This window comes from Lethenteron reissneri, chromosome 66 (assembly GCF_015708825.2).
Source record: "Lethenteron reissneri isolate LAM-NWPU_2019-01 chromosome 66, ASM1570882v1, whole genome shotgun sequence".
Classification (NCBI taxonomy): domain Eukaryota; kingdom Metazoa; phylum Chordata; class Hyperoartia; order Petromyzontiformes; family Petromyzontidae; genus Lethenteron; species Lethenteron reissneri.
Genome location: NC_083844.1, coordinates 1486807 through 1507406, shown reverse-complemented (window position 1 = coordinate 1507406; position 20600 = coordinate 1486807). Strand labels below are relative to the sequence as shown.

General features: G+C 48.6%; 1 protein-coding gene across 1 annotated transcript in view; it reads right to left on the bottom strand.

Annotated features, from left to right (window-relative positions):
• LOC133359909 (von Willebrand factor A domain-containing protein 5A-like) overlaps window positions 1-20600 on the bottom strand; it is a 102221-nt gene that overhangs the window by 1595 nt on the left and 80026 nt on the right. Inside the window, exons 16-17 of the mRNA XM_061578468.1 lie at window positions 7789-8051; window positions 6530-6653 (exon numbers count right to left, since the gene is read on the bottom strand). Coding sequence (XP_061434452.1) covers window positions 6530-6653; window positions 7789-8051 — 387 coding nt within the window. The remainder of the gene's footprint in view (window positions 1-6529; window positions 6654-7788; window positions 8052-20600) is intronic.

Sequence of the window (20600 nt, the reverse complement as noted above, 5' to 3'; positions counted from 1 at the left end):
GAGCTCTCAAGCAGTCAGCCTGCAGCAAGCAACCAGCTCTCAAGCAGTCAGCCTGCAGCAAGCAACCAGCTCTCAAGCAGTCAGCCTGCAGCAAGCAACCAGCTCTCAAGCAGTCAGCCTGCAGCAAGCAACCAGCTCTCAAGCAGTCAGCCTGCAGCAAGCAAGGAACTCTGCAACGAGTCTACATTAAAATCGTGTTGCAAGCATCGCAGCATGGACAGCCACAGTTCAGCAGGGAGAGATGCTGAAGAAGATGATTTAAGCAATCCAGGACCTCCCATCCTGCCTCAAGAGGACCAAGGGAGTTCAAGGCCCCAGAGGGAGGTCAGGTTGACGCAACGGGCCTTGGAAAGCTATGAGGCTGAGAAACAGGACCTGGATGCCAGGATACAACGGGCATGGAACCGGGTTGAAGCAGATTTATCTGAAGCTTCAAATGCCTCAGACACAGTGGCCTCAATTCAGCGGGCCATCCAGCGAGTGAATGTGAGCAGCTCAAGCTACAAGCTCCTGGCAAATAGATACATCTCCCTCCTGATGAAGGTGAAAACAGATGAGGGCATTGAGGGAGTGCGCAGACAAGAGCACTTCCTCGAACTGCTCGATGATAATGTGCAGGCAGTGATACAAGATGCAATGGACCGTGTGGAGGGCTTAAGAGAGACACGATCTCAGCACTCTGTCTCATCCAGGTCCACCACAAGATATAAAGCCTCAGCACGCTCACATATGTCATCTACTGGTATGGCAGCAGCTCAGGCACGCGCCGCAGCAGAAGCAGCAAACGCCCGTATTGCCTACATGGCCGAAGAGGAAGCCATGCTAATTGAAAGGGCTCGTATACAAGAAGAAGCAAGCATAGCAACTGCTGCCGCACGAGAGCAAGAGAGTATATTAGAGGCTACTGCCACACGGAAGAAAATTGAGTTAGATGCTAAGTTAGGCACCCTACAACTCAAAAGGGAAGCAGCTGCTGCAATGGCCCAGGCAGAGGTGCTCGAGGCAGCAGCCAACCTGGATAAGGAAGAGAATTGGAGTGAGTTTGGCACTCAGAAACCTGTCAAGGACCGTGATCAACTCACCAGAAAAAATATTTTGGACTGGTCTGAACAATGCATCAATGCTCCTCCACCAAACCATACTGAACAAAGGGTGGACGTTCAGGCATTGCCATCTGCACTCCGAATGAACATGAATGCTGTCTACAGGAATGGTGGAAATGCATATCCCGCTCTGGCAGTTAGTCGCCAACTCAGCGTCGCGCACGTGGGGTCAGACGTGGATGCACCAAGTCAGACCCACATTTCAGACAGTCACATAAGGGGATCCAACCAACGTGATCGAAACCCTCTGGGCCCACAGTCCAACGCCATCGCAAATGACGGCATGCTAGGCAATACAGCCAATAATGCCGCCTCACAAGCGCCAGTATGGACACACCCTGGATCAGCAGGACTAGGAGACTTTGCTAGGTACCTAGCTCACCGCGAACTAATCAACACAGGACTCGTTAAGTTTGATGACCACTCTGAGAACTATCGAGCCTGGAGATCTACCTTCAGGAATGCAATCTGAAATGCAGACATCTCTGCAAGTGAAGAACTCGACCTGTTGGTGAAATGGTTAGGAAATGAATCTGCAGAGTACGCAAAGAGGATCCGGTCAGCAAACATTGACGACCCCGCCTCAAGCCTGCATGCGGTGTGGGAGAGGCTCGAGGAGTGCTATGGTAGCCCAGAAACCATTGAGAAGGCTCTCTTCAAGAAGTTGCAGAACTTTCCAAAACTCTCTGGTCGAGACAATAAAAGGTTACGGGAGCTTGGAGATCTTTTGATGGAGCTTGAATCAGCCCAGGCTGATCCCTACCTACCAGGTCTCATTTTCTTGAATACCTACCATGGCGTGAACCCCATCGTAGAGAAATTGCCATTTGACGTGCAGGAAAAATGGAGAACAGCGGGTTCAAGATACAAGTCAGAGCATCAGGTTGCATTCCCCCCATTCTCTTTTTTCTCAAAGTTTATCCGCAACCTGGCTAAGACGAGAAATGACCCGAGTTTCATGTTTGGCACCACGGGGATTTCCAGTCCAGATCTCCCAAAAATGGAAAGGACAACGGCGAAACGAGGAACAGCGAGCGTGCCAATTTCCGTACACAAGACTGAGGTCTCTCCTGCGACATTCGCAAACGCCGTCCAGGCAACCACCACAAAGAAAAAGATAGAGGATCCAGAGAAGCAATGCCCATTGCATGATAAACCTCACTCCCTCCAGAAATTCCGTGAGTTCAGGAGGAAGCCATTGGAAGAGCGGAAGAACATGCTGAAATAATTTGGAGTGTGCTTCAAATGCTGTGCTTCTACTAACCACCTTGCAAGGAATTGCAAGGCAGATATCAAGTGCGAGGAATGTGGCAGCGACAAACACGCAACTGCTCTGCACACATTTTACTCGAATCCCAGTAGCACTAAGGCTTCCGATCCCGAAGCAGAGCACGGCGGGGAGCAAGGCGAGACCGCCGCACTCACTTCGTCAATCACAACCAAATGCACAGAAGTCTGTGGAGAAGGCTTCAAAGGAAGATCTTGCTCAAAGATATGCCTCGTCCGAGTCTATCCCAAAGGACATCCTGAAAGGGCAGTAAGAATGTACGCCATAATGGACGACCAGAGCAACAGGTCTTTGGCAAGGTCAGAGTTCTTTGATCAGCTAAGTGTAGGTGGGAATTCCTTTCCATACACGCTCAGAACATGCTCAGGACTGATGGAGACAGCGGGAAGAAGAGCGAGCGGCCTCATGGTGGAAACCATAGATAGCACCATGAAGCTAGCCCTTCCTACGGTGACAGAGTGCAACGAGATACCGGACGACAGGAGTGAGATTCCCACGCCCCAAGTTGCACGTCACCACCCACACCTGAAACCCATAGCAGAGTTCATCCCGCCATTGGATCACGCGGCACAGATTTTACTTCTGCTCGGCAGGGACATGCTGAGAGTCCACAAGGTTCGCGACCAACGCAATGGACCTCACGACGCTCCCTATGCCCAGAGACTCGACCTAGGATGGGTCATCGTAGGTGACGTTTGTCTGAAGGGAATACACAAACCAGACCACATTAGCACATTCAGAACGAGTGTGCTCACGAATGGACGCACGTCGCTCTTCAAACCGTGCCCCAACCACTTCACGCTGAAAGAGAAACTCGGCGAGAGAAGTCAAGGCTGTACCGTGCAGACTTACGAAGAAACCACCATGACTTCGCTTGTACATCCACCGTCTTCGTTGGAGTTTGTTCCTCCACGTTTCTCCAAGCCAGTCCTGACTGACGGGAAGAAGACTAAGGTGAAGCCGCTGCTCGTCGCTCTGCTGGTGGTCGTGGCGGTGGTCGCTGTGACCGTGGCCTCTCCGTTCCTCGACTCGGAGCTATCGTCCGAGTGGGAATTCTGGAAGGAGTTCCACGGCAAGGCCCCACAACCGGAACATACCATCCCAAGGCTCGAGCTGTGTGGAGCGGTTCTTGCTACAGAGGTGGCGGAACTGATCTTAGACGAATTTGACTTCAAACTGGACGCGGTCAAGTTCTACACGGACAGTAAGGTCGTACTAGGCTACATAAACAACCAAACCAGAAGGTTCTACACCTACATCAGCAACCGGGTGGAGCGCATCAGGAGATCGACGCAGCCGGAGCAATGGAATTACGTTCCAACTGACCAGAATCCAGCAGATCTCGCAACTAGGTCCGTCCCTGCATCTCTGCTGAATCAAACCATCTGGCTGATGGGTCCAGCGTTCCTGTTACGATGTGACGGTGGCCCATGTACTACCAAGGAGACCTTTGGACTCATAGAGCCCGAGTCCGACAAGGATATTCGTCCTCTAGTGACAACTTTTGTAACAAATGTGCGACCAAGAAGTCCACTGAGTCCACACCATTTTGAACATTTCTCGAAATGGACGATGCTCGTGCGAGCGATAGCACATTTAACGCATATCGCAGACTGCTTCCATCGCCCGATGAGAGGCACCACTGGTAGCTGCAATGGATGGCATTACTGCACAGTGCCACACACTGAAGACGAGCTTTCCAGAGCAAGGAAATCAATCTTCCGCTGTGTGCAACAGGCAGCTTATGCAAGTGAGATCAAGGCCATCAACAAGGGAGAAGACCTTCCTAGGGTCAGCACCCTCAGGAAGCTAAACCCCGGGATGGACAAAGACGACTTGCTCAGGATCGGTGGTCGGCTAGGGAATGCAAAATTAGATGAGAATGAACGAAACCCCCTCATAATCCCAAGCCAGAGCCACATCGCAATCTTACTCATGCGCCACTACCACGAGAAGGTCAAGCACCAAGGTCGGCACTTCACAGAAGGAGCAATCCGATCTGCAGGGCTGTGGATCGTTGGAGCAAAGAGGTGCATCGCCAGCACAATCCACAAGTGTATCCGGTGTCGCAAGCTACGTGGAAAACAGAAAATGGCAGACCTCCCAGCCAATCGACTCAGTGTGGAACCTCCCTTCACCTCTGTAGGGATTGACGTGTTCGGACCGTGGACAGTCATCTCCCGCCGCACCAGAGGAGGGCTCGCGAACAGCAAACGTTGGGCAGTGCTGTTCACCTGTATGAGTACACGAGCAGTGCACATCGAAGTCATCGAGTCCATGGACTCTTCGAGCTTTATAAATGCACTCCGGAGGTTCTTCGCCATCAGAGGGCCAGCCAAGCAACTCCGTTCTGATTGTGGAACCAATTTCATAGGAGCATGTAAAGAGCTTAAGATCAATACGGAGAATGTCGAAGATTATTCTGTCAGGAAATACCTTAGTGACCAAGGCTGTACATTGATCTTCAATCCTCCCCACTCTTCGCACATGGGTGGAGCCTGGGAACGCATGATCGGGATTGCTCGACGCATTCTCGACTCCATGCTATGTGATGTCGGGTCCACACGGCTCTCTCACAAGGTCTTGACCACTCTCATGGCCGAGGTCTCAGCCATAATTAACTCAAGACCCCTGATCCCCGTCTCAACCGACCCGGAGTCACCATTCATCTTGACTCCTGCTACACTTCTTACCCAGAAGACAGATATGCTCACAGCACCTACCGAGGAGACCAGCACTGCAGACCTCTACAGACGTCAATGGAGACAAGTGCAGAGCTTCGCGAACACGTTCTGGCGTCGCTGGAAAAACGAGTACCTTACGACACTCCAAGTGCGCAACAAGTGGCAGTCTAATAGACCAGACATCCAAGAAGGCGACCTCGTCCTACTGAAGGACAACCAAGCCAAACGGAATGAGTGGCCAATGGGTCGCATCCTCAAGTCGATTCCAAGTGCCGATGGAAAAGTTCGAAAGGTCGAGGTTATGATTGCGAAGCAAGGAGTTGCAAGAACTTTCATCAGGCCCATAGTCGAGATAGTACTACTTCTCTCTCGCAAAGATATGGACAAATAAGTCGACCCGTTGAAGTTGTTATACACTTGTTTATGAGATAGGAAATAAATGGTGGTATCTCCTAGATACCAGACGGGGAGTGTCTTGCCTCACGGCAGATGGGGAGCGTACGTTAACAGGAAGTTCCTGTTTTTTGATGCTAATGTTGGTCACGTGACCAGGAAGTGACGATGTAAGATTTCCACTGTACCACACGGGCGTCAGCCATTACACAGATAAGTCAAGATGGCGGCACGCATCGCATCTCAGTGAGACCACAGCCGCACTTGTCCATTGTGGGAGCTTAAGAAGCATTATCTGTAAGTTGTTTATATTCCTATAATATTGGAAATGCTGTTGTAATGTTGGAATGACCGTTATAGCAACGTAAATGCCTTTATGGTGCCGTTAAGTTGTTGTAGTAAATACGAGGCCTAGTTAGTAACGAAGCCTGTGACTTTCCTTATTGTGGATGTTACTTGTGATTTAGTAGGTCGGGTCAGACTTGTGCCTATGTTGCGATCCTGAGAGTGATGACGAAGTATCTCATCCACAGTTTAGTGTTAAGTGTAATGCTGTACATTTGGGGTGCAGTGGGATGAATACACTAATAGCCGGTATGCAACGCACCAGCTTGTGCCTTTGTCTAGTTGTTCAGGGGTAATGTGGGGGTCTGGTCCTTCCAGGATCTATTGTTATCTGAGACAATGTTCTGATGCTGTGGTGTTCATTGTGTGGGTGTTTCCGAATTATAACAGATGCTGTATCTGTGTTTTCTCACCAGTTTTACCTGTTACAATCAATAAATGACGATCGGAGTTGGACGGTCATCCTGGCTCCGAGGGTTTATTGAACACATGGTTGTCTACTCGACTAGCGGTGCAACGCAGCGCACAGCGAGGCCGAGATAATCACCATCAGCAACATTGTTACTCACCTCGTCACGCTTACCTTGTCACACCACACTCACCCACACAGCCAGGCCGAGGCCTTGAAACCCAACAGCTCCCACTCCTCACCTCATCAAGGTCACTTCATCACCCTCACCTCGGTACGCTCACCTCGTCACCCTCACCACACTCACCTTGCCCGCGCAGCCAGGCTGAAGCCTTGAGTGCCAGCAGCTCCCACTCATCGTGGTGGTCTGGGGCCAGCGCGTGCAGCCACACCAGGGCCACCACCGTGGCCCACACCTCGTCGCTCACGCCCTGCACCTCGTCACACACAAACTCCTCGTCACACACACAAACTCCTCGTCACACACACAAATACACCTCGACACACACACAAACTCTTCGTCACACACACAAAGACACCTCGTCACACACACACCTCGTCACACACACACCTCGTCACACACACACACAACTCGTCATAGGGAGTTAGCATCTCCTGGCCACCGCAGCACACAAGCCAGTGGGCAAGTGAAGCGATCCTCTCACCAGAAGTACTCGCTACAAGCAGGCACTGCAAGTCAGTGAAAGTGAAGGGTGTATATCACTAGAAACACTCACTACTAGCCAGTGATAGTGAAGGGAGTCTCACTAGAAACACTCACTACGAGCCAGTGATAGTTAAGGAAGTTTCTCACTAGAAACACTCACTACTAGCCAGTGATAGTGAAGGGAGTTCCACTAGAAACACTCACTACTAGCCAGTGATAGTGAAGGAGGTCTCACTAGAAACACTCACTACTAGCCAGTAAATGTGATGGAAGTTTCTCACTAGAAACACTTACTACTAGCCAGTGATAGTGAAGGAGGTCTCACTAGAAACACTCACTACTAGCCAGTGATAGTGAAGGGAGTCTCACTAGAAACACTCACTACTAGTCAGTGATAGTGAAGGGAGTCTCACTAGAAACACTCACTACTAGCCAGTGATAGTGAAGGGAGTCTCACTAGAAACACTCACTACTAGTCAGTGATAGTGAAGAGTCTCACTAGAAACACTCACTACTAGTCAGTGATAGTGAAGGGAGTCTCTCACTAGAAACACTCACTACTAGCCAGTGATAGTGAAGGGGGTCTCACTAGAAACACTCACTACTAGTCAGTGATAGTGAAGGGAGTCTTACTAGAAACACTCACTACTAGTCAGTGATAGTGAAGGGAGTCTCACTAGAAACACTCACTACTAGTCAGTGATAGTGAAGGGAGTCTCACTAGAAACACTCACTACTAGTCAGTGATAGTGAAGGGAGTCTCACTAGAAACACTCACTACTAGTCAGTGATAGTGAAGGGAGTCTCACTAGAAACACTCACTACTAGTCAGTGATAGTGAAGGGAGTCTCACTAGAAACACTCACTACTAGCCAGTGATAGTGAAGGGAGTCTCTCACTGCAGGAGCTTCCTTGCGCAGTGCCTCCACGCTCGACTGGACGACCGAGGCCAGCTGGGCGGACAGCTCCCAGGCCCCGTGGGCCCTCTGCCGGTCGACGAGCTCCAGGAAGGGCGGTTTGGCCGGAGCCTCCGGAGCGATGTAATCGCATTCCATGTCTTCTTGTCTGTTGTGTACGTCATATTGCGAGCTCGACCTGCCCGGCGAGTTCATCATCATCATCTTGGGCATCGCCATCTTGGCAGAGCGTGGACGGCATCGCACTGAGATGAAGCAGAGAGGGGGAGACGCATTGCCATCAGCAGAGTGCACTTGGTCACGCATCGTTTCTGTGCACATCCGTGTCGTGTTACGTGTGCGCGTTTCTGCGTGTGTCAGTGTTATTCAAACCGGTTATGGGCCTCCCCTAGGTCGACTCTGACTCAAATGAGTACTTGGTGTGATGTGTAAAACATTACTACTAGAGAGACAAAGGCGGTCGGGCGTGGTGCTGGCCACCCACCCACTTGTGTGCAATGCTGGCTATCATTGGTGCTCGCTAATAGCACTTGCCCCAACAATATGTTAAGGCTATACGGGGTATATTTGTTTTTTTTGCGTGTGTGTGTATCTGTGTGTGTGTCTGTGTATGACATCATAACAACAGTCTGGACCACTGGACGGGTTCCGCAGGACTGGAAGGATGCCCTGGTGGTCCCCCTCTTTAAGAAGGGGGACCGTACCGACTGTAACAACTACAGGGGCATCTCACTCCTCAGTGTGCCGGGTAAGGTCCAGGCAAGGATTTTTCAACATCGCCTTGCTAGGCACGCTGAGGAGAAGCTTGCGGAGCCCCAATGCGGTTTCAGGAAAGGGCGGTCCTGCACAGATGCCATATTTTCTGTCCGTCTGCTACAGCAGAGGTGTAGGGAATTCCAAAAAGACCTACATCTCTGCTTTATTGACCTGGTCAAGGCCTATGATACCATCAGTAGGACTGGGCTCTGGGTTGTTCTTCGTGCTTTCGGAGTCCCTGACCCTCTGCTCACGATCATTAAGGACCTTCATGATGGTGAGCGGGCCCGGGTAAAACTACGTGGCCGGGAGTCGGAGCCTTTCCCTGTACACCTTGGGGTGCGACAGGGATGTCCTCTGGCTCCCACATTATTTAACATCTATTTTGACCGCGTAGTTCGTGAAGCCTTCAATAGCTGTACCGGGGGAATTTCCATTTGGTACAGATATAATGGGAGGCTGATCGACGCCCGGGTGCGATCAAGGGATGGCTCCCTATTGGTCAACCATGTTATGTATGCCGATGATTTGGTAATAGCTGCTCATTCAGAAGAGGAGTTGGAGACGCTGCTGCTGAGACTGGAGCGTGCCACTAAGAGGTGGGGCCTTACCATCAGCCCCACTAAAACTAAGCACCTGCCTGGGTATTTTGTACCATCGGACACTCCACCCCCACAACTCCCAATTGGTGATGGGGCAGTTGTGGAGAGAGTGGAGAGTTTCCCATACCTGGGCAGTGTGCTTATGACCGGCTCCAGTTTATCAGCAGAGGTCTCACTCCGAATCAGTCGAGCGGCAATATCTTTTCATCGGTTGCGTAACGCTGTGTGGAAGCTACCTGGTCTGTCGCTCCGCACGAAGCTTCAGGTCTTCTCGGCCACGGTCATTCCCTCCCTTCTCTACGCTTGCGAGACGTGGACCCCCCTGGTGGAGCATCTTTGCCGGTTGGAAACATTTAGGCTGGCCTGCCTACGATCCATCCTGGGCTTAACCAGGCTGGATTGTGTGAGGAGCTCACAAATCCTTGAAATATCTGGGCAAAGTCCCATCAGTGAGCTCCTCCGGCAGGCAAGGCTGCGTTGGCTGAGTCATGTAGCCCGCATGCCCAGCCACCGCATGCCTAAACAGCTTTTGTTCGGCCGGATTGAGGGGGCTAGACGGGCGCGGCACGGGCTGGAGAAGAGATGGAGTGATGTGGTACAGGAGGACGTGGAGCTGAGTGGACTTGCCGATGACTGGTACCAGCAGTGTCAAGATCGGCCTCAGTGGAGGAGGCTCGTGAAGGACGCTACTGGGCAGTTGGAGGCAGTCGCCCTCCAACAACAACGGAGGGCGGAGGAGCGACGCTCACAACAACGAGCGGAGCGCCGGGTGGCTAAAGCACAGCAAGTTGGCACAGTAGGGGGCACAGGTGGTGCATCAGCCAGTCATCTCGGTCAGTCAACCCGTGGCACCTGGGTCTGCCCCGTGACCTGCCAGCGGGCTTTCGACACTTCACGTGGCCTCAAGGTGCACTTGGCCTGGCACAAGCATCGTGGTGACGTCACCGCCACTTAGTGGTGAATGGCGGTTGTTGTTGTTGTGTCTGTGTATCAGTGTATGTATCTGTGGGTAACACTGGTCAGCAGTGCCATGGAGGGCCAATTTCGATTGGCCATTCCACCTCACGGCGTTTTGAGCCACCACAGTGGCCAGAGGGGGCTCTGTATGGGTCCGAGGGGCTGGTAACACCTCCACCTTCAATTAATTACCCCTAAACCACGAAGAAGAAAATATCAAGCTAAACATGTGCCGGAGGCCCCTGCGGTACAGGTGTCTGACGTCTCCTGGCCAAACCCCATTTGGCGGAGCCATCAGATTGAATCCTTGCCCTCGGGGATCCTCCAGAAACAACAAAAAAACCACTGCTGGTGGCCATGTGGAATGTTCAAATGTTCATTGCGTAGGAGAGGCTGCGACTCCTCTGTCGGTAGCTGGACCGGTACCGCCTGGACCTCTGCGGTATTCAGGAGGTCTGGTGGAATGGCTCTGGCTCCTGCCACCATGAGGGGTGAACAGTCCTCTACTTGGGGCAGGAGACTGCCAAACAACAGGGAGTGGCTTGAATCTTGAAAAAGCTTTTGTGACTGCAGGAACTCATATTCTTTGGGTCTTTCAGTAAAGCCACGTAGATAGAAAAAATAACCAAAATAAAAATCAACTTTTCGATAGCAACACAAGCAATCGTCTTCAGGTGAAGTAAAATACAATTTTTTTTAAACCACGCTTTAGTGAAATGTACTGTCCGAGCTGTCCCTCCCCCTGCCCCCTTCCCCCATCGCCCCTCCCCTCCTTCCACATCCCCCGCCCCTCGGCGTGGCTCCGCAAGGCTTGCCGTGACGTAAGGGACCGTGGTGATTTACAGGCAACGTGAGTTGAGCGTGGACAATTATAGCCTTAAACGTGGACAATTAGAACCGTAATAAAGATTGTTAAAGAATATTTTTTTATGATAGAATATAGTATTGGCATCAGTATGACATACCTATACCAAGTTTGCAGTCGATACGACATTGGGAATACGGTTGAAATTGAGTTACAGGATTTGAGGATACAGCAACAGAGTGAGTAAAATAAAAGCATTTAAAATGTTTACAAATATATATTTTTATTTTTGTATGATAACATATAGTCTTGTCATCAGTATGACAGATATTTCAAGTTTGCAATCGATAGCACATTGGGAAGTGGGTAAAATTTGACTTATAATATTTTTTTCGAGGATACAACAGACGGAGTGAGTTAAATAAAAGCGAGTAAAAGAGGGAAATCTGCTGAGGGAGGCTGGTTATAAAGGTTTAAAGATGGGCGGGGCAGCTGTTTGCGATGCTGAGGTAATGCCTTTACACTCACATCTGCTGCTGTCACTTCTCAAATTTCCGGGCCCTAGCCGAGCTTGGCCCTCGCCGAGCTTACATTTGCAAGCAAATTTCTCTCTCCTACTCGCTCTCTTCGAACCGCTAACATTAGCTGTCCCGCCCATCTCTAAACCTTTATGAACAGCCTGCCTCAGGAGATTTACCTCTTTTTCACCTGAAGACGATTGCTTGTGTTGCGATCGAAACGTTGTGATTTAGATTTTTGTTATTTTTTCTATCTACGTGGCTTTACCGAAAGACCCAAAGAATATGAATAGGAAGTGGCTTCTCTTTGGAGTAAACAAAATGAAGGGGGCATGGGTGCGAGGCGGTGAGGTGTGGGAAGCGTCAAGCCCCAGGCTACTTTGGGCTCACCTTCCCATCAACCAAACGTGAGGAGTGGTAGTCTTGGTTACTTATGCCCCCACCAAAGATGAACATCAGTAGAGGGATGCAGGCAAGGCCGATGAGTCAGATGCCTTCTATGACCTATCAAAGGTGCTAGATAGTGGCCCCTCGGGAGAGAGTCATACTGTTGGGTGAATTTAATGCACGAGTTGATCATTAAAAATTATCAGAAACTTGTATTTAGCAACTGAAATTCTAAGGAACTTGAGTTTAGCATCTGACATTCTCAGGATGTTGAATTTAGCCACTGCAATTCTCATGTACCTGAATTTAGCCACTACAATTCTCAGGAACTTGAATATATGTTTTATTTTTATTATTTTATTACTTTCCTTCTACGTGACTTTACCGAAAGAAACAAGAAGATGAAGTTGAATATAGCCACTGGAATTCTCAGGAACTTGAATTTAGCCACTGAAATGATCAGGGTACTTGAATTTAGCCAAATAAATTCTCAGGATCTTGAATTTAGCCACTGATAATCTCAGGATCTTGAATTAAGCCACTGAAAATCTCAGGTACCTGAATTTAGCAACTACAATTCTCAGGAATTTGAATTGAGCCACTGAAATTCTCAGGTACTTGAATTTAGCCACAAATTCTCATGAACTTGATTTTAGCAAATGAAATTCTCAGGATCTTGAATTTAGCCACTGATATTTTCAGGATCTTGAATTAAGCCACTGGAATTCTCAAGTACCTGAATTTAGCAACTACAATTCTCAGGAATTTGAATTGAGCCACTGAAATTCTCAGGTACTTGAATTTAGCCACAAATTCTCATGAACTTGAATTTAGCCACTGAAATTCTCAGGTACTTGAATTTAGCCACAAATTCTCATGAACTTGAATTTAGCCACTGAAATTCTCAGGAACTTGAATTTAGCCACAGAAATTATCAGGTACTTGAATTTAGCCACTACAATTCTCAGGAACTTGAATTTAGTCAATGAAATTCTCATATACTTAAATTTAGCCACAGAAATTCTCAGAAACTTGAATTTAGCCACTGAAATTCTCAGGAACTTGAATTTAGCCACTAAAATTCTCAGGAACTTGAATTTAGCCACTGAAATGATCAGGGTACTTGAATTTAGCCAAATAAATTCTCAGGATCTTGAATTTAGCCACTGATAATCTCAGGATCTTGAATTAAGCCACTGAAAATCTCAGGTACCTGAATTTAGCAACTACAATTCTCAGGAATTTGAATTGAGCCACTGAAATTCTCAGGTACTTGAATTTAGCCACAAATTCTCATGAACTTGATTTTAGCAAATGAAATTCTCAGGATCTTGAATTTAGCCACTGATATTCTCAGGATCTTGAATTAAGCCACTGAAATTCTCAAGTACCTGAATTTAGCAACTACAATTCTCAGGAATTTGAATTGAGCCACTGAAATTCTCAGGTACTTGAATTTAGCCACAAATTCTCATGAACTTGAATTTAGCCACTGAAATTCTCAGGTACTTGAATTTATCCACTGAAATTCTCAGGGACATGAATTTAGCCACTACAACTATCATGAGCTTGAATTTAGCAAATGAAATTCTCAGGAACTTGAATTGAGCCACTGAAATTCTCAGGTACTTGAATTTAGCCACAAATTCTCATGAACTTGAATTTAGCCACTGAAATTCTCAGGAACTTGAATTTAGCCACGGAAATTATCAGGTACTTGAATTTAGCCACTACAATTCTCAGGAACTTGAATTTAGTCAATGAAATTCTCATATACTTAAATTTAGCCACAGAAATTCTCAGAAACTTGAATTTAGCCACTGAAATTCTCAGGAACTTGAATTTAGCCAAATAAATCCACAGGACCTTGAATATAGCCACTGACAATCTCAGGATCTTGAATTTAGCCACTGAAATTCCCAGTAACTTGAAATTACAGTAATCCCTCGCCACATCGCGGTTCAAGTTTCGCGGCCTCAGTGCATCGCGGATTTTTCAAAAATATTCATCGAAAAAAAAAAAATCTAAAATACCGCCATATCGGTAGCCGTATTGCGGAAAGCAGCGTTGTTTCATCGTGATGCGTGAGAGAAACGGTTTCCCAGGATGCCAGACAAAGAGAAAAACTCTCTCAGAGGCTTTGTACATACTGTACCCACGGGCACTCGGACAAGGCACGTGATTGGTTCCCGGCGCGAGATCGACGAATGAGAGCACGAGTGGATGTACAGTATCCCGTGATCTGATTGGCTGCGCATCATCGCATCTTCTCTAAGCTTCTTCCCTTGTTGTATCTCGCCACTCTCGTTCACGCTGTCAACTGTGTCTCTAGTATCTTAGTGTTGTGTTCGAAATTAACTGGTGAGTGTAGAACACCATAATACGTATCGTATGAGAGAGAGAGAGTGAATGTACTGTATAATATTACGGTTTTATAATTAAATAGATTTAAGTAAAATATATTTAAAGTATAAATATACATATTTTAAACATTCTGGTACCCACACACACATATACGGTAATTCCTAGGGGGGCCAATCCTACTTCGCGGATTTTCACTTATCGCGGGGGGTTCCGGTCCCCATTAACCGCGATAAACGAGGGATCATTGTAGTCAATGAAATTCTCAGGAACTTGAGTTTAGTCAATGAAATTCTCAAATATATAAATTTAGGCTCTGAAATTCTCAGGAACTTGAAATGAGTCACTGAAATTCTCAGGTACCTGAATTTAGCAACTATAATTCTTAGTAACTTACATTTAGCCACTGAAATTCTCAGGAACTTGAATTTAGCCACTGAAATTATCAGGTACTTGAATTTAGCCGAATAAATCATCAGGATCTTGATTTTAGCCACTGACATACTCGGGATCTTGAATTTAGCCACTGAAATTCTCAGGAACTTGAGTTTCGCCACTGGAATTCTCAGGAAGTTGAATTTAGCCACATAAATTAACACCAACTTGAATTTAGCCACTGAAATTCTCAGGTACTTGAATTTAGCCGAATAAATCATCAGGATCTTGAATTTAGCCACTGACATACTCGGGATCTTGAAATTAGCCACTGAAATTCTCAGGAACTTGAATTTCAATCTTGACTTAAAGCTTTCGTGACAGCAGGAATTCATATTGTTTGGGTCTTTCAGTAAAGTAACGTTGATAGGTTCAAAGAAAATAACCAAAAACTACAGGTCGATCGCAACCCAAGCTTTCGTCATCTTCCTGATGAACCTATCTACGTGACTTAACCGAAAGACCCAAAGAATCTGAACTTGAATTTAGCTATTGAAATTCTGAGGAACTTTAATTTAGCCACCGAAATTCTCAGGATTTTAAATTTAGACACTGAAATTATCACGAACTGGAATTTAGCCACTAAAATTATTAGAGCTCAAACACGTGCGATGGGATCTTTGTAGCTGTTGTGGGGAGTGGCGGGTTTACGCAGTGTGGCCTCTTATTAGGTGTTGTTCACTAACAGCACTTGCCCCAAAAGTATGGTAAAGCTATACGGGCGATCCTTGTCTTTTTGTCTATATTAAAACTTTATTACTTGGGGGACAAAAGCAGCTGAGTGTGGTGCTGGCCACCCACCCTCTGGTGTGCTGTGCCAGCCTTAATAGGTGCTACTCACTAGCAGCATTTGACCCAACATTATGTTAACACTATACGAGGGGGCGAGGGGGAAGGGGGGGCATCTTTGTCTTTGCGTATCTGTGTGTGTCTGCTTGTGCTGTAAGGAAAATGTGCATTCAGTAGATCGGATTGTTGTACCTACTTGCAACAGGAGGAGACCCCATGTGACAAGCTACTTCTCTCATGGACTGCATGGCACCACGGTTGGGAGCTGTAAAACACACAAAGATGCGGTACCACTCATTCAACCTTCTTCCAGCCCAGATCTTTCCACTGCACGAGCGATCCGCACCAGTGCCGTGCCAGAGACGCTCGATGGACGACAATGCGACCTCACGGCGTGCCTAGCTGTTGTCTGTGTCTCTGTGTGTGCCTATCTGTGTGTCTGTGTATGTGTGTCTGGCGGAGCCAGGAGATTGAATCTTTACCCTCGGGGCTCCTCCAGAAACAAGAAAAAGCCACTACGGATGGCCATGTGGAATGTTCGAATGCCCACTGCGGAGGAAAGGCTGCCACTCCTCTGTCAGGAGCTGGACCGGTACCGCCTGGATCTCTGTGGCATTCAGGAGGTCTGGTGGACCGGCTCTGGCTCCTGCCACCATGAGGGGTGGACAGTCCTCTACTCGGGGCAATAGACTGCCAAACAACAGGGTGTGGCTCTTCTTCTGAACAAAAGAATGAAGGGGGCGTGGGAGCATGGCGGTGAGGTGTGGGAAGCTGTAAGTCCCAGGCTACTTTGGACTCGCCTTCCCATCAACCGGAGGCGAGGAAATTGAATGAACCTACTGAAATTCCCAGGAACATGAGTTTAACCACTAACATTCTCAGGATCTTGAATTTAACCACTGAAATATTTATGACCTTGAATTTAGCCACCTAAATTATCATCAACTTGAATTTAGCCATTGACATTCTCTGGAACTTGATTTTAGCCACTGAAATTCCAAGGATTTTGAATTTAGCCACCGAAATTCTCAGGATCTTTAATTTAGCCACTGAAATTCTCACGAACTTGAATTTAGCCACTAAAATTATCAGAGCTCAAACACGTGCGATGGGAATTTTGTAGCCGTTGTGGGGAGTGGCGGGTTTACGCAGTGTGGCCTCTTATTAGGTGTTGTTCACTAACAGCACTTGCCCCAAAAGTATGGTAAAGCTATACGGGCGATCCTTGTCTTTTTGTCTATATTAAAACTTTATTACTTGGGGGACAAAAGCAGCTGAGTGTGGTGCTGGCCACCCACCCTCTGGTGTGCTGTGCCAGCCTTAATAGGTGCTACTCACTAGCAGCATTTGACCCAACATTATGTTAACACTATACGAGGGGGCGAGGGGGAAGGGGGGGCATCTTTGTCTTTGCGTATCTGTGTGTGTCTGCTTGTGCTGTAAGGAAAATGTGCATTCAGTAGATCGGATTGTTGTACCTACTTGCAACAGGAGGAGACCCCATGTGACAAGCTACTTCTCTCATGGACTGCATGGCACCACGGTTGGGAGCTGTAAAACACACACAGATGCGGTACCGCTCATTCAACCTTCTTCCAGCCCAGATCTTTCCACTGCACGAGCGACCCGCGCCAGTGCCGTGCCAGAGACGCTCGATGGACGACATTGCGACCTCACGGCGTGCCTAGCTGTTGTCTGTGTCTCTGTGTGGGCCTATCTGTGTGTCTGTGTATATGTGTCTGGCGGATCCAGGAGATTGAATCTTTACCCTCGGGGCTCCTCCAGAAACAAGAAAAAGCCACTACGGATGGCCATGTGGAATGTTCGAATGCCCACTGCGGAGGAAAGGCTGCCACTCCTCTGTCAGGAGCTGGACCGGTACCGCCTGGATCTCTGTGGCATTCAGGAGGTCCGGTGGACCGGCTCTGGCTCCTGCCACCATGAGGGGTGGACAGTCCTCTACTCGGGGCAATAGACTGCCAAACAACAGGGTGTGGCTCTTCTTCTGAACAAAAGAATGAAGGGGGCGTGGGAGCATGGCGGTGAGGTGTGGGAAGCTGTAAGTCCCAGGCTACTTTGGACTCGCCTTCCCATCAACCGGAGGCGAGGAAATTGAATGAACCTACTGAAATTCCCAGGAACATGAATTTAGCCACTAACATTCTCAGGATCTTGAATTTAACCACTGAAATATGTATGACCTTGAATTTAGCCACCTAAATTATCATCAACTTGAATTTAGCCATTGAAATTCTCTGGAACTTGATTTTAGCCACTGAAATTCCAAGGATTTTGAATTTAGCCACCGAAATTCTCAGGATCTTTAATTTAGCCACTGAAATTCTCACGAACTTGAATTTAGCCACTAAAATTATCAGAGCTCAAACACGTGCGATGGGAATTTTGTAGCCGTTGTGGGGAGTGGCGGGTTTACGCAGTGTGGCCTCTTATTAGGTGTTGTTCACTAACAGCACTTGCCCCAAAAGTATGGTAAAGCTATACGGGCGATCCTTGTCTTTTTGTCTATATTAAAACTTTATTACTTGGGGGACAAAAGCAGCTGAGTGTGGTGCTGGCCACCCACCCTCTGGTGTGCTGTGCCAGCCTTAATAGGTGCTACTCACTAGCAGCATTTGACCCAACATTATGTTAACACTATACGAGGGGGCGAGGGGGAAGGGGGGGCATCTTTGTCTTTGCGTATCTGTGTGTGTCTGCTTGTGCTGTAAGGAAAATGTGCATTCAGTAGATCAGATTGTTGTACCCACTTGCAACAGGAGGAGGCCTCATGTGCCAAGCCACTTCTCTCATGGACTGCATGGCACCACGGTTGGGAGCTGTAAAACACACACAGATGCGGTACCGCTCATTCAACCTTCTTCCAGCCCAGATCTTTCCACTGCACGAGCGACCCGCGCCAGTGCCGTGCCAGAGACGCTCGATGGACGACATTGCGACCTCACGGCGTGCCTAGCTGTTGTCTGTGTCTCTGTGTGGGCCTATCTGTGTGTCTGTGTATATGTGTCTGGCGGATCCAGGAGATTGAATCTTTACCCTCGGGGCTCCTCCAGAAACAAGAAAAAGCCACTATGGATGGCCATGTGGAATGTTCCAATGCTCACTGCGGAGGAAAGGCTGCCACTCCTCTGTCAGGAGCTGGACCGGTACCGCCTGGATCTCTGTGGCATTCAGGAGGTCCGGTGGACCGGCTCTGGCTCCTGCCACCATGAGGGGTGGACAGTCCTCTACTCGGGGCAGAAGACTGCCAAACAACAGGGTGTGGCTCTTCTTCTGAACAAAAGAATGAAGGGGGCGTGGGAGCATGGCGGTGAGGTGTGGGAAGCTGTAAGTCCCAGGCTACTTTGGGTTCGCCTTCCTATCAACCTGAGGCAAGGAGTGGTGGTCGTGGTTCCTTATGCCCCCACCGAAGACGAACATCCGTGGAGGGATGCAGGCAAGGCTGATGAGTCAGATGCCTTCTTTGGCCTCCTGTCACAGGTGCCGGCTAAAGTGGACCCTCGGGATAGAGTCATCTTGTTAGGTGACTTCAATGCTCGAGTTGGTCATGATGCTGGCACCTGTTAATGAGTGATTGGAAGGCATGGGCCAGATCAGCTCAATAACAAAGGTAGGAGGCTGCTGGGATTTTTGTGCAGCCCATGGGCTTGTTATTACCAACACGCTGTTCCGGCATCATGGATGTATGCCGGGTCCAAGCAAGAACATCTGCTGGACTAAATAGTGACGGACCAGCGGATGCGAGCCAATGTCCTTGACACCAGGACTTACCGTGGAGCTGATCAGCCCTCTGACCATCGATTTGTCATCTGTAAGATGCACCTGCCATTCTCCCACTTCGGTGTTGGGTGTACACCCAGGACCCCATTCTAACCTAAGGTGGCCTGATCTCAGCTAGCTGCAAGCGATCATTTCATCATCGCTTGCGGCTGGGGTTGGCATAGTCCCTCACTCCTCCTGATGTCGAGGGTAAATGGGCGAGGTTTAGGACTGTGACTCATGCAGCTGCAATGGCTGCTTTGGATACACGGTCCAGACTTCCCCAGAGACCCTGGCTGACAGAGGAGGTGTTCAAGCTGGCTGAGAAAAAGTGACAGGCCCACTCTCATCGGCACAGCATCCCACGTCAGAGAATGAGGAGGCATACAGCAGCCTTCGCTCATAGGTTCCATCAAAAAAGTAACCTGCAGCACCACACCTATTACCATCATTAGGGGAAAGAACGGTGATCCAATCTCTGACTCCCAGGAACATGTTTGCAGATGTGCTGAGCATTTCTGTGAGGTCCTGGGGGAGGGGAAATCCCTCAGCCTGGAAAATTATGGGACAAAATGAAGATAACCCTGCTGAGGCTGCAGTGCCTCGAATATTTGATGAGGAAGTCACCCCCTATGAGTGTTTGGCTGAGGTGCCATCTGTTGAGGAAGTACTGAAGGCAATCCAGAGTCTGAGACCAGGAAAGGCAATGGGCAGAGATGATCTCCCAAGCGAAATGCTGAGGGAGGGTGGCGTTTGTGCGCACACTGCCCTACATGACAACAGTCTGGGCCACTGGACGGGTTCCGCGGGATTGAAATCATGCCCTGGTGGTCCACCTCTTTAAGAAGGGGGACCGCACAAACTGTAACAACTACAAAGGCATCTCACTCCTAAGTGTGTCGGGAAAGGTCTTGGCAAGGATTATTCAACTTCACCTTGCTTGCTAGGCGCGCTGAGGCGAGGCATGCGGAGCCCCAGTATGGTTTCAGGTCCTGCACAGATGCCATATTTTCTGTCAGTGTGATACAACAGAGGTGTAGGGAATTCCAACACGACCTACATCTCTGCTTTATTGACCTCATCAAGGCCTATGATACCATCAGTAGGCCTGGGCTCTGGGTTGTTCTTTATGCTTTCGGAGTCCCTGATCCTTTCCTCAGGCTCATTAAGGACCTTCCTGATGGTGAGCGGGCCCAGGTAAAACTACGTGGCCGGGAGTCAGAGCCATTCCCTGTACACCTTGGGGTGCGACAGGTATGTCCTCCGGCTCCCACATTATTTAACATCTATTATGACCACGTAGTTCGTGAAGCCTTCAATTGCTGTACCAGAGGAATTTCCATTTGGTACTGATATAATTGGGAGGCTGATCGATGCCCGGGTGCGGTCAAGGGATGGCTCCCTATT